A 13,216-nucleotide genomic window follows, 5' to 3' on the forward strand; every position below is an offset into this window, starting at 1 on the left:
TAAGGTCAGATGAAATTAAATTCTTAACGAGTAAGGCAGAGACGTCACCTCTAAAGAAATACGCACAACCGCGTTCCTCCCAGTATGGAGTCACAGTTAAGAGCATGAACCGTCCTAGGCTAAAGAAATGGACATGAAATGGCGGCAGGCTTAGTCGGTCTGGTAGATCCTGGAAAGTGCAATGACCAGACAATTTATTACTGCATCCGCATGCTCAGAGTAAAGGGTGCGGATTGGCTTTAGATGTCGTGAAAAATCCAACCTGCCCACAACGTGCTCATTATAATCCCAAGAAAGCTTCTTTTTTTTTGTTTTAAGCCTGTCCGTCATCGTTTACATCGGTTCAGAAAAATATTTTGAGCCTATAATAAAAAAAATCCAGTTCACTAATTTTACACCTGAACACATCAGGGGTCGAATTTTTGTGCACAAGTAGCAATTTTGTTTTCGTGCTATCTAAATACGTAGGATCTATTTTGATTTGTGCTATCCGTGCCTTGCAGATCATGAAATAGTTCTTTTTTCGTAGATGCTTAGATGTAGATCGTAGATGTAGATAGTGATGTGACAATGCAAGGAGGGGACTGTCCCCGAGAATGCAGGCAGGGGGACCATGGCCTTTTATCTGCCACTGCTGCATTGTCACACATGTAGGTTTATGAGAATCGGTCGACGCCATTGGCTGAAAGTGGGTCGTTTGACGGGTAAAAGCCGCTTATTTCTTGACTTGTATCGGACGATAGAAATTTAGTACTCAAATTTGGGATTCATACTGGACGCAAAACATGTCTGCAAAAAAAAAATGGCGGAGGACATGCTCCGGGAAAAAGTTTCCAGTTTGCGATGTACACAACAGGGACATTCAGTACAGTGGGCCCATATTGCTTCTTAAAACAAATCAAAATACAGGAATGCGGACAGGAGAGACACACACAACGCATCGTGTCTTTTTCAGTATGTGCCCTCTTATTCACATTTCACCGTCGCGAGTATTGCTGCCGCTGTTTGCCGAACACGCTCCTGTCGTACTTCAACAGCGCTGTGTGTGTCTCTTTTGTCTGCGTCCTTATCTTTTGCGCTGTTTTACGAAGCGTGGACCAGCAACTAGCCAACATGTCTACCCTTATGACCCTATTGATTAGGGGTATTGGCGAATAGCGATGGGCCAGCGCGCAGGACAAAAAAAAAATTCAGGGGGCACTTTGTTGACCTAAAGTGCGGTGAGGCGAAAGCCTTAAGCGCGGTGTTGCTGCTTGTGTCAGTGATGCGTGGTGAAGATGTTAAGCTTTGCCTCTGAGTGTGGAACGCGAAAGCGCCCTGCAACACTGCCAGGGAGTCCACAGAACGCCATCGCCCGTTCGGCTCTACGCCTTGCTCGTCGGTGAATTGATTTTTGAGTAATGGAAATGTATCTGTCTCACATATCTCGGTGGACACCTGAACCTCGCCGTAAGAGAAGGGAGGAAGATGGGAGGGATCTAAGACACCGTACTCACTAGACGTGCCTTTGTTCATTTCAAACCGTCGAGCTGTACATATCGAATAGGGGACTTTCGTCAACCATTAGAAAATAGAACACTGCACGGGCCTAAATCCGAGGCCCAAGCCCGGCCCGGGCCCGAGACCTGAAGCCCGGACCCGGCCCAGGCCCGCGGCTTAAAGCCCGGGCCCGGCCCAGGCCCGCTAAATTATCGCTCTAGCGAGCCCGGCCCGGCCCGTGAATCCCGGAGTGAAGCCCAGCCCGGGCCCGGCCCAGCCCGTTTCACAGTATCACTTGAGGTATACTGCTCACTCTGAGCAAGTAGACTGCTACTAGACGGATAAGAAACTGGCCGACAAAGGTTCTGAAACCACAGTTTGGCTTACAGAAGGTTGATTCTTTTTAACCCAGAAGGAAGTGATTAAGAGTTGTGCTCGCCAGGTCCATCTTTTGGACAGTGATCTCGTGTAGGTGCGCAAAGATAAACTCGGAAGTTCCAAGAGCCAAATAAAAAGGGCTGCATGCGCGCGTAATGCACTACTTTTCATTCCCACATGATTTTAATCAGTTATATTTTGGCGCCCACGAAGTATAAACATTAAAGCTGCCTAGCAAGCAGTGGGATGATATTTTTTTTTTAGTGAACGCGATCTCACAGGTTCAACTCATAGCCGAACTGGTCGCCTTCCAGCAGAAACGAAAAGCTAAACGACTTGAGTATTTCACGGTGTGTGTTTGAAGACTATAAGCATCCTAAACTAACATGCTCTTCCCGAATGCATTTCTAATAGTGTGCTGGTATGTTTTGGGATGACGAACGATCAATGACCAATTAAGACCGGTTGAATTTTACTCTTACTGGTGGAGCAAAAGATAACGCGAACCACGTGATAACTTACAGATGAACACTTGTCATGACAACCAGGCTGAAGAAGCGAGGAGGGATAGATGTGGTTATGAAATGAGCTTTACAAACTTTCGCGAGCTTTTGTGGCTATTTCATTTACGAGACGTTCCAGTGAGCCGATCAAAAAGAAAACCCAACGCGCTTTAGTTTGGAAATTTTTCGACATGAGAAAAATATAGCTATAAAATAAAAGCTATGTTCCAAGGGGAGTCAGGCTGTGAGAGACACCTAAGCAGAGGGCTCCGGATCATTTCGACCACCCGGGTTTCTTCAACGAGCACTGATACTGCAAAGCACGTGGCTGTCATGCTTGCCGCCTAAACAGAAATGCGGCCGCCGAGGCTAGGAGCAAACCTTGGTTCCCCGGCTCAGTAATCAAGCGCCTTGACCACTAAATCACCATGGCATATGGAAATAAGGAAATATATAAGTCAATGAATAAAGCTTAGTTTTTTTCTCCGCGCATACTATAACCCACAGCTCATCCGTGTCGCTGCTCCAATGCCGCAGTTGTGTACTTCACTCTGCAATAGTGAATGAATAGTCGGACACCAGCCGTTTCTGTACAGACCCAAGCCTGACTCGGGTACGCAGCTTTAAGCCCGAGCCTGGCCCGGGTCCGCAACTTCAGGCCCGGGCCCGGCCCAGGCCCGACAAAACAGATCATGTCCCGGCCCGGCCCGGCCCGCGGGCCGGGCCGGGCCCGGGCTTTTGGGCCGGCCCGAGCCCGTGCAGTGCACTATTAGAAAATGCCGGCGTCCTTAAGGATGTCAGCGGCATTGGCGCTTACCAGATGATCCATCTCTGGCTCGAGGTTACTATGCCATTATTGACCACTGTCGAAAGAAGATCAAGGTTCAGATTCACTGGGTACCGTTTCACATACCCTGTGAGACCCTTCGGAAGGCCCTGACCGAGTTTGAGGAAGTGATGGAAATTCGACATGAGGAATGGAGTGTTCCAGGATTTGAATCGGCGGAGTCGACAACACGTGTTGCTCGAATGGTGCTTAAAGAGGGTGTCACGGCGGAGGAGCTACAGGATCTTTTCAAATTCTAAGGGGGCTCCGTCCTTTCGAGCGTTAAATACGAGCCTTAAATACCAGAATTCCTCTCCAGTTGTTATCCGAGCCTTCGTTGTAAATTGTTACTGCGGTAGGGTCAGAACCGTCGGGTGACCGAGGCGGCGGCGCATTGACTTTTCGTGCTCAAGCTAGGTCCGCGTACACATGTACTACATACTGTTAGCGTGTAGCAACGTTGGGTCTGCTTATCAGGAGACACTGGGGGAAATTAAGAACGTCGAAAAAATCTGGTTTTCACCTTCCTCGGCTGTTCTCTGAGGGTTCATTCCCGCTTAGACTAAATTGCACCAATTGCAGACGCAAGGTTAGCAAACAATGTGTTTCAGAAGGCCGATTCGCAGCGCCGCAGCCTTGACAGCGCGACACATTCTGTCCGAATGCATAAAATAGTTGTTGCGATTTTATCATGACTAGTGCGGTATTTTTGTAAAGCCACCCTCCTGTACACTCAGTGCTCACTGACCTTGCCGCGTACTTGACCGCCAATCATGCTTGTCTCATCGTATTTCGTTAACCGGCGGAATGTTTGCAACGCGTATTCTAAAAAGGTAGAAACGGACCTAGAAGCGGCTAGAAGCGAATACGAGTAAAAAACATTGAAAATCTAACAGTCGGATTATTGTGCCTTTGTAATCACTTTAGCGTTTACATGACTGTTACAAAACAATTACTTTCTGCAACAGGCGGTCGTAACACGGCAGTAACTGTATATTGATATAGTTGTAACACAACAGCATTAAGAGCCATGTGGCAAAGAAAACCTGGAGTCGCCGTTGTGTGGAACGCAAAATCAACAAAAAGTCCCGGAGAAGCCACCTAGGTGGCAGCTGGGCCACAAGGCCATGTGACCGTGCGACGTCTACCCACCGGAATGTGAGCAAACTGATCACCGTGGCAGGTTGCAGCTGAATTGAAGAGCGTTCACGAGAGGGTGCTCGCGATAAGCAACCTGAGCCTGACAAGCCCCATCGATGGCAACACCTACCATCGCAGTGCAGTGGTGCATCGCTTAACCGCAGCACCACTGTGACAGGAGAGCTACGAGGACCACCAGTATCTGTGAATGTAAAAAATTACGAATTCTGCACATAAGAGCTTTCACTCATTAACGCTGGCGCGTGACACCCTTCATGTGGAGCTTTAGCGTCTGCTCCATTTTTTTTAGTACCCTAATTAGCTTTATAAGAAGCCTCTTTCTCTCCCTCCTATTTGTCTTCATGGCACCAAAACTTGCGTGCTCCTCCTTATTTTATAAATTTTAGTTCTACAATGTGGCGGTTGTTAGATATAATTTCTGTGGCCTGTGCCCTCTCACACCAAGTGGTAATCATTAAAATTGTGACAAAAATGAACAAAAACCCACTGATATTGCAAGAACGCGAAAATGGTGGATGGCGAGCGCGATAAAGTGCTTACCACTGCCAGCGGATCAATAACATTCTTCCACCGCTATCTCTGATATCAGGTGCCATGGCCTTCGTCAGTCCTCCCTGCAATGTTTTTGAGGAGTTGCTGGCTCTCTCATTATGACGGCCTGAAATCTTGGGAGCCTATCGTCCGCCACAGTAGTCCGCGGAACGTTTCGTGGCCACACCACAGAGCTCTACTCGCACTCTAGCTCTGAGAACAAAAATTCCAAGGGGCATCGAAGCTCCGCCTTAACAGTATGGCGCGATAATGCTATTGGGTTAATGCCCATATATGCGATCATTCCCAACTTTGAATTCATAGATACCTGGGAGTAATCCCGCAACTCCTGGCGCAGTTGCGTAGCGGTTAAGTGGTACACCACTGCCTTTGAGATGGCAGTGCCACTGCCTTTCAGATGGCAGATTAAGTGGTGCACCCCTGCCAATTGGGCTTGTGCCATCCAAGTTGCTCTTTCCAAGCAATCTCTTGCGGAAAACCATTAGTTTAAATGCCACCTGCCATGGTGGTAAGTTTTCTCTCAATACGGTAGGCAGGTTGTGATGACACCGCAAGTTCATGTGATTTGGATCGCCCAATTAGGTCGTTTCTGTGGGGGTTATTTGCTCAAAACGCCGACGATAACGACGCCGGAATTTCTGGAGAACGGCAGCCTTATCTCTGTCGCTCCACGCTCCCCAGCCGTGACTGACATTTGACATGGCGACAAGAATTTGGCCCGCTGGTAGTGCCCAGGTAACCAGGCACAAGTCAACAACTCTTCCTCAGGAATTTGGGCTCTGCCCAACACTTTGAGCCTTGATCTTGGCAAACAAATGGCTTGAAGTTCCTTGGGATAACCATCACTCATCATCTCCGCCTCCTCACCCAAGCCATTCTCCATCTCCTGTAATCTCTCATCGTTGTTGATGCCACAAGCGCCGAAGGTGATGATAACCGGAGAGAGTCGAAGCGTTCGCTATAAAATAGTTATATCTCAATAACATTTACTCTCACCTGCTTCGTGTTGCCTCCCGTTAACTATCTTTTGCATTGGAACAATTTATTCGACAGGCATCGCGGAGATTATTACGCAGTCATTTGGAGCCGCAACTGTAACCCATTCGGAGCCCTTGTGAATTATGTAACCAAGTCCCAGTTTAGTTTACTGGAATGGTGCTTGCACAGCAGAAAAGTGGAGGCCAGGTTCTCATTAACCGAAATAACAGTTGCATGCCACATGAGACTCCGCCAGCTTCGAGAAGCACTATCTATCTAAGGCAGGAAACGCGCAGGCAATCTACTTTCGGTGCATATAATTTTCTGCCACAGGGCCGTAACTGGGACGTGTGTTTCCCGTGAGGAGGGCATGCTTTATGAGTAAAAAAAAACGGCACGTGGAACAAATGTTTTTCTGCTGGCAACAGGTCGGCATGTCATAGTTACCTCCGAGCTTAAAAAAACAATTTTGACGGAACTTTAATTTCAGCCCGGCTCTTTCATGTGGCCTTTTGCGAACTATTTATCAGAGGAGCTTACTGTAGCTGGCGTACGCGAACAATCAGCATCCCATAGCCAGACCCTGTGAGCATATGTGCAGCGATTGTTCGCGATATGATGCACACTATTTAGCGTGTCGTTATCATTAAAAACCACATTTCTTCCTAAGCTGTAGATAAACTAGCATATGGATGCTCGCGCGAATCTGCACGTTCAGGATTGTTCAGTTTCAACCCGCGCGTAATCTGCCTTAAATACGGTTCTCGACACTGTGTCAATTACCGCAGTATTTTAAAATAGCCGGACGAAACTGAGAGCGCATGTTTCCTTGTTTTAAAGCAGCAAAGGTGATATGGAAGGATAAAATGGAGCCTGCCAACATACGCCCCGTATTTTTGAGTGCTAGGCCAATAAATCGAAACAAATCAGCGCTAGGTGCAGCCTTTCATCTTGTGCCAACTTCTTATCTTGTTCATATCTTTAAATATAGGTTAGGTTAGGTTACTGCGGTTTAACGTTTCGAAGAACTCAGGCTATGAGGGACGCCGTAGTGAAGGGCTCCGGAAATTTCGACCACCTGGGGTTCTTTAGCGTGCACTGACATCGCACACCACACGGGCCTCTAGAATTTCGCCTTCATCGAAATTCAGCCGCCGCAGCCGGGGTCCAACCCGCGTCTTTCGGGTCAGTAGCCGAGCGCCGTAACCACTGAGCCACCGCGGCGGGGCCATATGTTTAAATTTGTTTAAGTTTTTAACTAGTGCGCGCGTAGTTACTGGCTATCCCCAAGAATTTCCTGGCCCTAGATATCAGAGTATTCAAACTGTTTTCAAATTTGTTTCACATTGTACTCAGAGGCCACATGCGCATATGTGTTTTCTGCGCCCGTCGTGGTGGCGCCATGACTAAGGTCTTTTGTTACTGGGCTTGACGCGATGGGCTCATATCTCGGTTCAACGTGAGAGTAGCATAAACGGGTTGAACAGAGATTATCAACCTGCACAAATTAATCGTGTCTTCTGTTACAGAGTGCACGACGGCCGAGGCACACGTCATTAGACAGTTTTAGTTTCACGTACGTAGAGGCTTCACGTACGTAGAGCGCTTACGGGTCACCAGTGCGCATGCGCAGAACGTGAAGCGTTTGCGTGGGTCTCACGGACGCACGTGAGATTCGGATCTTTGCGTTGCGTTCTTTGCGTTGCTTGCGTACGTAGCGTTCCCAAACATGGCGGCGGCCTGCCTGCCCGATTCACAGCGATAACAGCTTCGCCGCTAACCTCTCGATGGGATATCGTGTTCAAAACTGTTGTATTCGCCTTCAATTTGGCCATTCTAACACTCGCATAAAGTTTCAAGCGACAAATAACTTTTGTTTTTCAGATAGAAAGGCGAATTTTAAGCTGTTAAGCCTGACGAAGTAGCGTTGGTCGTCATCATAACAATGGTCTCGCGAGATCACGCGAAGCTCTGCGCAGCTCAGAACCCTGCGGGATCTCGCGAGATCTGGAACTGAGAGAGCCCCAAACAAGCCAAACATAGCCAAGCCTAGCTGCATGGTCAAACCGCGGCGCCAAAACACAAATCGGCAGCCAAAACGTGGGCAGAGATGAGTGGGGCAGCTCCGCGCCTTCGTTTTTCTAAAAGCGATGACTTGGATCTGTTGCGCGATGTGAGAGAGTGCAACCCCTTCGAGGACGGCATGCGATATGCAGGGCGATGGAATGAGATCGCTCTGCGCCTGTCACAGGCGAGAAATAAAGTTTTCACCACCCGCACTGTGCGGGACCGCACGGACCTGCTGCTTGCGCAGTATGGAGAAATGGACCGACGAAGCCTCCGCAGGTAAGTTAGTTTTTCATTTCGCTTTAGTGCACAGGGCTATATAACGACAGGAAATGCCAGTACAAACGTTTCTTTTCATTCACATCTTAGGTCCGGAACCGAGGAGGAATACTCTGAACAGGACCAGCTCCTCTAGGAAATCCTCAGAATCGCCAGAGAGAACAGCTACAAGATCAGAGTGCATAAAAAAGCGATAGTAAGCTCTGGGGGCCGAAGCGCATCCACGGGCACGAAACGTTCAGCGGCATCTGCGAGGAATTCAGCAGCGGAGGCGCACACAGCAGGAAGCGTCCTCAGCACTGCCGGCTTGCGCGCCGAATGTAAGTCTGTCATTTTTCCCTCGACGTTTTTGCGTTAAACGCACCTGCTTTTATTGGTACCACTGCAGCTGCTGACGGAACCACGGCGTCCCAGGTGTTTGCCGAAATCATAAGTAGAAATAATGATCAGGACTCCGTCCCGGAGGCACCTCAGCAGTCACTGCTCGGAGCGGACTACGTTCTAGCTGAGCTCGACGTGGACGACGGTTTGCCCGCGTCCAGCCCAACGCCTTCGCCGGGAAGCATTGCTCGTCAGGCAGTGGAGGACGATTTGAACACGTCGCGGTCAGCTAGGAGCGAGCCCATACGCAAACCCAGTAAGTCTCTTTCCCGGGTAGCCGGCAATTTTCTCAAAGGCAAACATGAGGAAAACTTGCAAATTGGTCTAGTTTAACATAACAGCGCATTATGAAGTAATAGTCATTAAGCACCTCAACTGCTATGTATTTTTGGTAATCGAAGATGGCATGTGTAGTCAACCATGACTTTCAACCATGTGCACAGCTATCCACCACCAACGTAACTTAGGGCATCTAACTTATGTTTGTGTTCAGAGACCACATTTTCAATAAATTATGCTTAAGTATAGAATGTGCCTAATTTCATTCTACATAGCTCTTACCTTACTGAAAGCAGAAATGTATGTAACGAGCAGTTTATTATGCTTGTGCAGCATTAATGTTTGTGTCAACCAATGCACACACATTTCATGCTATGTGCTCTCATTTGTTTTTCACTGCATGTATGGGAAACTAAGCAACAATACTTGTGTTTAACTAAGAAATGAATACAGCTGGCAGAAGTTCACCTTAAGGAAATCCAATCTGTGCAGTGAATTTTGTGCCTCATAACTAAGCCTGTGGCTTTTTCTAACACTGCTGCACCTTACAGGGAAAAGGACTGAAGCTGCACAGCAAGAGCAGACAGATTATGAATTCATAGAAAAAAGAATGCGACATGATGAATTCATTAAAGAAAGGCACTTCCTGATATAATCTAGGCGTATTGCACTAGAAGAAGACCGTCTCGCCTGGGAGAAGGAGAAAACCCTAAAAGAACTGGAACTCAAGGAAAACGAAATGAAGCTGAACGCCCAAGACAAGACAGAAGAAAGGCGGCTACGTGCAGAAGAGCGTGCCGAGGAAAGGCGTGAGAGGGCAGAAGAGCGTCGCATGGCTGCAGCCCAACAGGCAACTTTTTTCGGCCTGATGGAAAATCTGCTGTACAAGATGGGCACACTTGAAAATATGATGAAAAAGGATAAATAAAAAGGCTGAGGGTCATGTTTTTAACACGAATTAATGCTGTCTTCAAAGACTGATGCAGGTTAAGGTCCAAGCACAGCCTTTAGAGAGACTGTAACACTTCCAAGCCCTTCAAATTAGTTACAGGAACATGAACATTACTGTAGTCTAAAGTATACACAGTGCAACTGTAAGTTTGGTTATTAATGCTAAGTAGTGGAGCAAAAGTATAATGTAGTAAGTTTTGCGTATTTCAATATTACAACACACTTTATAATCGGTAATTATATCATTTGTTGTACTAAGCTGGTTATTGCAAGCAAAATTACATTTTTCAGTGCTCTCTGACGAACAGAGTAATGGGAAATGAGAGTACAATAGCACCTACCATGCAAAATTAATGAACTGCAGAAAATCAACAAAGTGCAGGGGCATCAAAATAACATATTTAAAAAAATGCGATTCAGACCACTACGTCATTATATTATACAACAGCAAGCAGCCAGATACATTAACAAGAAGTTCGGTTTGACCCACATGTCATGGTAAAATAACTTGCACAAACAAGCACTAGTTGTCAAGTGCTACAAATGCAAAAATTTATTCCAAGCAAAATTATGCGCGTGGCACAGAATGTGGCCTGAGGTACGCAATCAGGCTAGGGGGATCAACTCCGAAGTACTGCGACACCTGACTGCCATACATGCATGTATGGCAGTTTGTGAGGATAGTGGCAGCCTTGTACATTTGGGCAACTTGTTGGCGGAGAAGCTTTTGATTTTTTTTAAAGTCCAAAAATGCAAATTCAGCCACCACCTTTCCAAAGCCCCATTCAACACACTGGCGAACGCTACTCATGCTAAAGTTGAATGCCAGCTGTGTGGCTGTCAAGGAGGAGCCGCCATAGGGCTTCATTAGGAGTCTCTTCAACGGGTATGCATGATCGCCATATATGACAAAGTCATGTTGTCCCACCAGCCTCTCCAATTTTGCATACAGGACAGTGCTCTCGAGTATGCCTGCAATAATAAAAAGAGAATTAAGTTGAGTCACGTAATGACAAAGCTATGCCGGCTGTGTTAACATTGGTGCATCAGTAGTGTTGTGTACATTTAATGTAAGTCACTTTTCTGCAAGTGCTCAATGAATCTGTTTAAAAGTATGTTCAGTTGTTTACTTTAAAGGTACAGCGAAAGCACTTTCAGACACACAAAAGTAGAACAGAAGATGGAAAGCTCCGCCACCAGAGCTGCCTCTGTCTGTGCTTTCCTTTCTACACAATTATTACATGTGCAGTATATTCATAATGTGACGGAAATAAGCACTGCCCATGTCTCTCCATGACACACTAAATGTCATTTACGAGTCTGAATCATTACAGCTGTGATATTTATTATGACTCAATAGATTTTTCTTATAGCAGAGACAACACAACCAACCTGCGTCATGCCGCCTTCCCGGGTATGGACCATCCAGTTGGCATACAATGCCATTCGGGCACATGACGGATTGATATTTTACGCAGTGCACCCGCTTGTGGCCAGAAAAGTAGTCCCGCTGGTTCCTTTTTGGCCTGCATATGGGGCGTGCGGTTCCATCAATGAACCCCCAGCAATTGGGCAGTGCTGCACCACGACTGTGGACGGCCTGCAACATGACACAAGACACACACTCAAACTCAGCTTTTGGTTGGCCGTAAAATAGGAGCATCATTTTCTTTTAGGAAAGCTCCGTCAACACAAAACCTTGCATTATAGATGACACCCTAACACAATATTCACATTAATAACAAGTAAAAGCTCATAATAATGCAAACAAGCAATGATAACATATAAAACAGTTGACACGGCAACATTTATGTGAAACTTGCTGAGGTAAAATGTTGAGAGGAGAAAACAGTTTTGAAGTGTAGGTGAATTGTACATTACAGACAACTGCTGTGTACGCCTCATGTCTCAAGTTCAGAAATTTTTCTAAGAAATGCAACACCACGCAGTGTGTTACTGTTTAATGTATATTTTGCCCTGACACATGTCGACCGCAGTTTGCAAAACTTGGGTCTTGCATTTGGAAGTTTTCCATTCCCACATACCGCTGCCATCTGAGATGTCTCGCATTTAAGCAAAAAATAAAGACGGAATATCCTACAGTGTAAAAAAATGTTGGGCCTTGTGGCTTTGTGCAGCACTCTCGCAAAAATTCAGGGGGCACTTTGGGTCTCTAAAGTGCTGCAAGGCGAAAGCGTTCCCTGGCGCAATGTTTTTTTTTTTATATTTTTCCGTTTTATATTTTATTATTCTTGTTATTTTTATTTTTTTTTAGTTTCTCACTTTATTGCTGCTTTTATTTTTATTTTATTTCCTTATTTTTATTCCGTTTATTTTATTTATGAAACCCATGCATTCACTAGATGCGCCTTTATTCAAGCTCAAACCTTGAGCATTCGTGGCGAAGTGGTAGCGTCTCCGCTTCAAATGCCGAATGCCCAGGTTCGATTCCCAGCCTCGACGCAGTTCGTTTTTAAGTAGTGATGCGCGAAGCGCGGACAAATCTGCCGACACGCTTTAACCTTAAAAGTGATATAAGAAAGTTCACTTACACTTGCAAACTCTCCAAGGCCGGCAGGCGACAACCAGGCATGATTGTTGCAATCATTCAGTAAATGACTAAAACCATTTGCGATGTGAGAGATCACCTGCGTGGCCACGCTCGACATCACGGATGAGTGCCTGCCAAATATGGTCTCGAGGTCACACCACCTGTTGGGGTAGGCAAGGCGTCGAAGCGTGATGCACAAAGCCTCCCGACCAGGCACGGTCACGTTTTGCGCGTACTTCACAGTCCCCGGCACGAGGAGTGCACGAAAGAGTACATCGAGGAGTTCATTTGAAATGTCGAGCAGTTCATGGCGCGACCGGTAGCGAACCAGCTCCGACTCTCTGCTGCGCCTCAAGTTGTATTCTAAGTCGTCGAGTGAGCCGTACAAAAGCTCCCGCTGCGCCCTTGTCATCAGGAGGTTGTCAATGTCCTTCCAAGACAGAGACGACAGAAGATAAGGATCAGATAAGACACTTCGTGGCATTGCGAACTGATTGCGAAGCTCCGAGCGGTCCACGAGCAGAATCTACGTGCTTTGCGCGAAAATGCAGCCGGACTTGCTTGGCTTGTTTTGGATGACTTTGGCTACATTAGTGTCTCTGTCTGTTAGTAGATGGCGCTAGGAATAACGCACGGCTACGCACGGCGTGCATCGCGTACGTGTAACTATAAGGGTTTCAAACGACCTGCGCGTTGGCTACGTAGACTTCTAACGTTTGCGTACGTGAAGCTTCTACGTACGTGAAACTAAAACTGTCTATTGACTCAAAATTTAAGTATGTTATTGTTATTGTTGATTGTTGCAACACCTCTCACAGCTGGATCTTGTCG

General features: G+C 46.7%; 1 protein-coding gene across 1 annotated transcript; it reads right to left on the reverse strand.

Annotated features, from left to right (window-relative positions):
- Positions 1 to 10,402: 10,402 nt before the first annotated feature.
- Positions 10,403 to 12,869, reverse strand: LOC149347235 (uncharacterized). The gene is made up of 3 exons (XM_089541531.1): positions 12,387 to 12,869; positions 11,227 to 11,434; positions 10,403 to 10,806 (listed from the first exon to the last, which is right to left on the reverse strand). Exons 1-3 carry the CDS (start codon positions 12,867 to 12,869, stop codon positions 10,403 to 10,405), a joined length of 1,095 nt encoding a protein of 364 aa, XP_089397657.1.
- Between the last annotated feature and the right edge of the window lie 347 nt (positions 12,870 to 13,216).

Source organism: Amblyomma mixtum, chromosome 4, assembly GCF_055824585.1.
Source record: "Amblyomma mixtum isolate Tamu chromosome 4, ASM5582458v1, whole genome shotgun sequence".
Lineage (NCBI taxonomy): Eukaryota > Metazoa > Arthropoda > Arachnida > Ixodida > Ixodidae > Amblyomma > Amblyomma mixtum.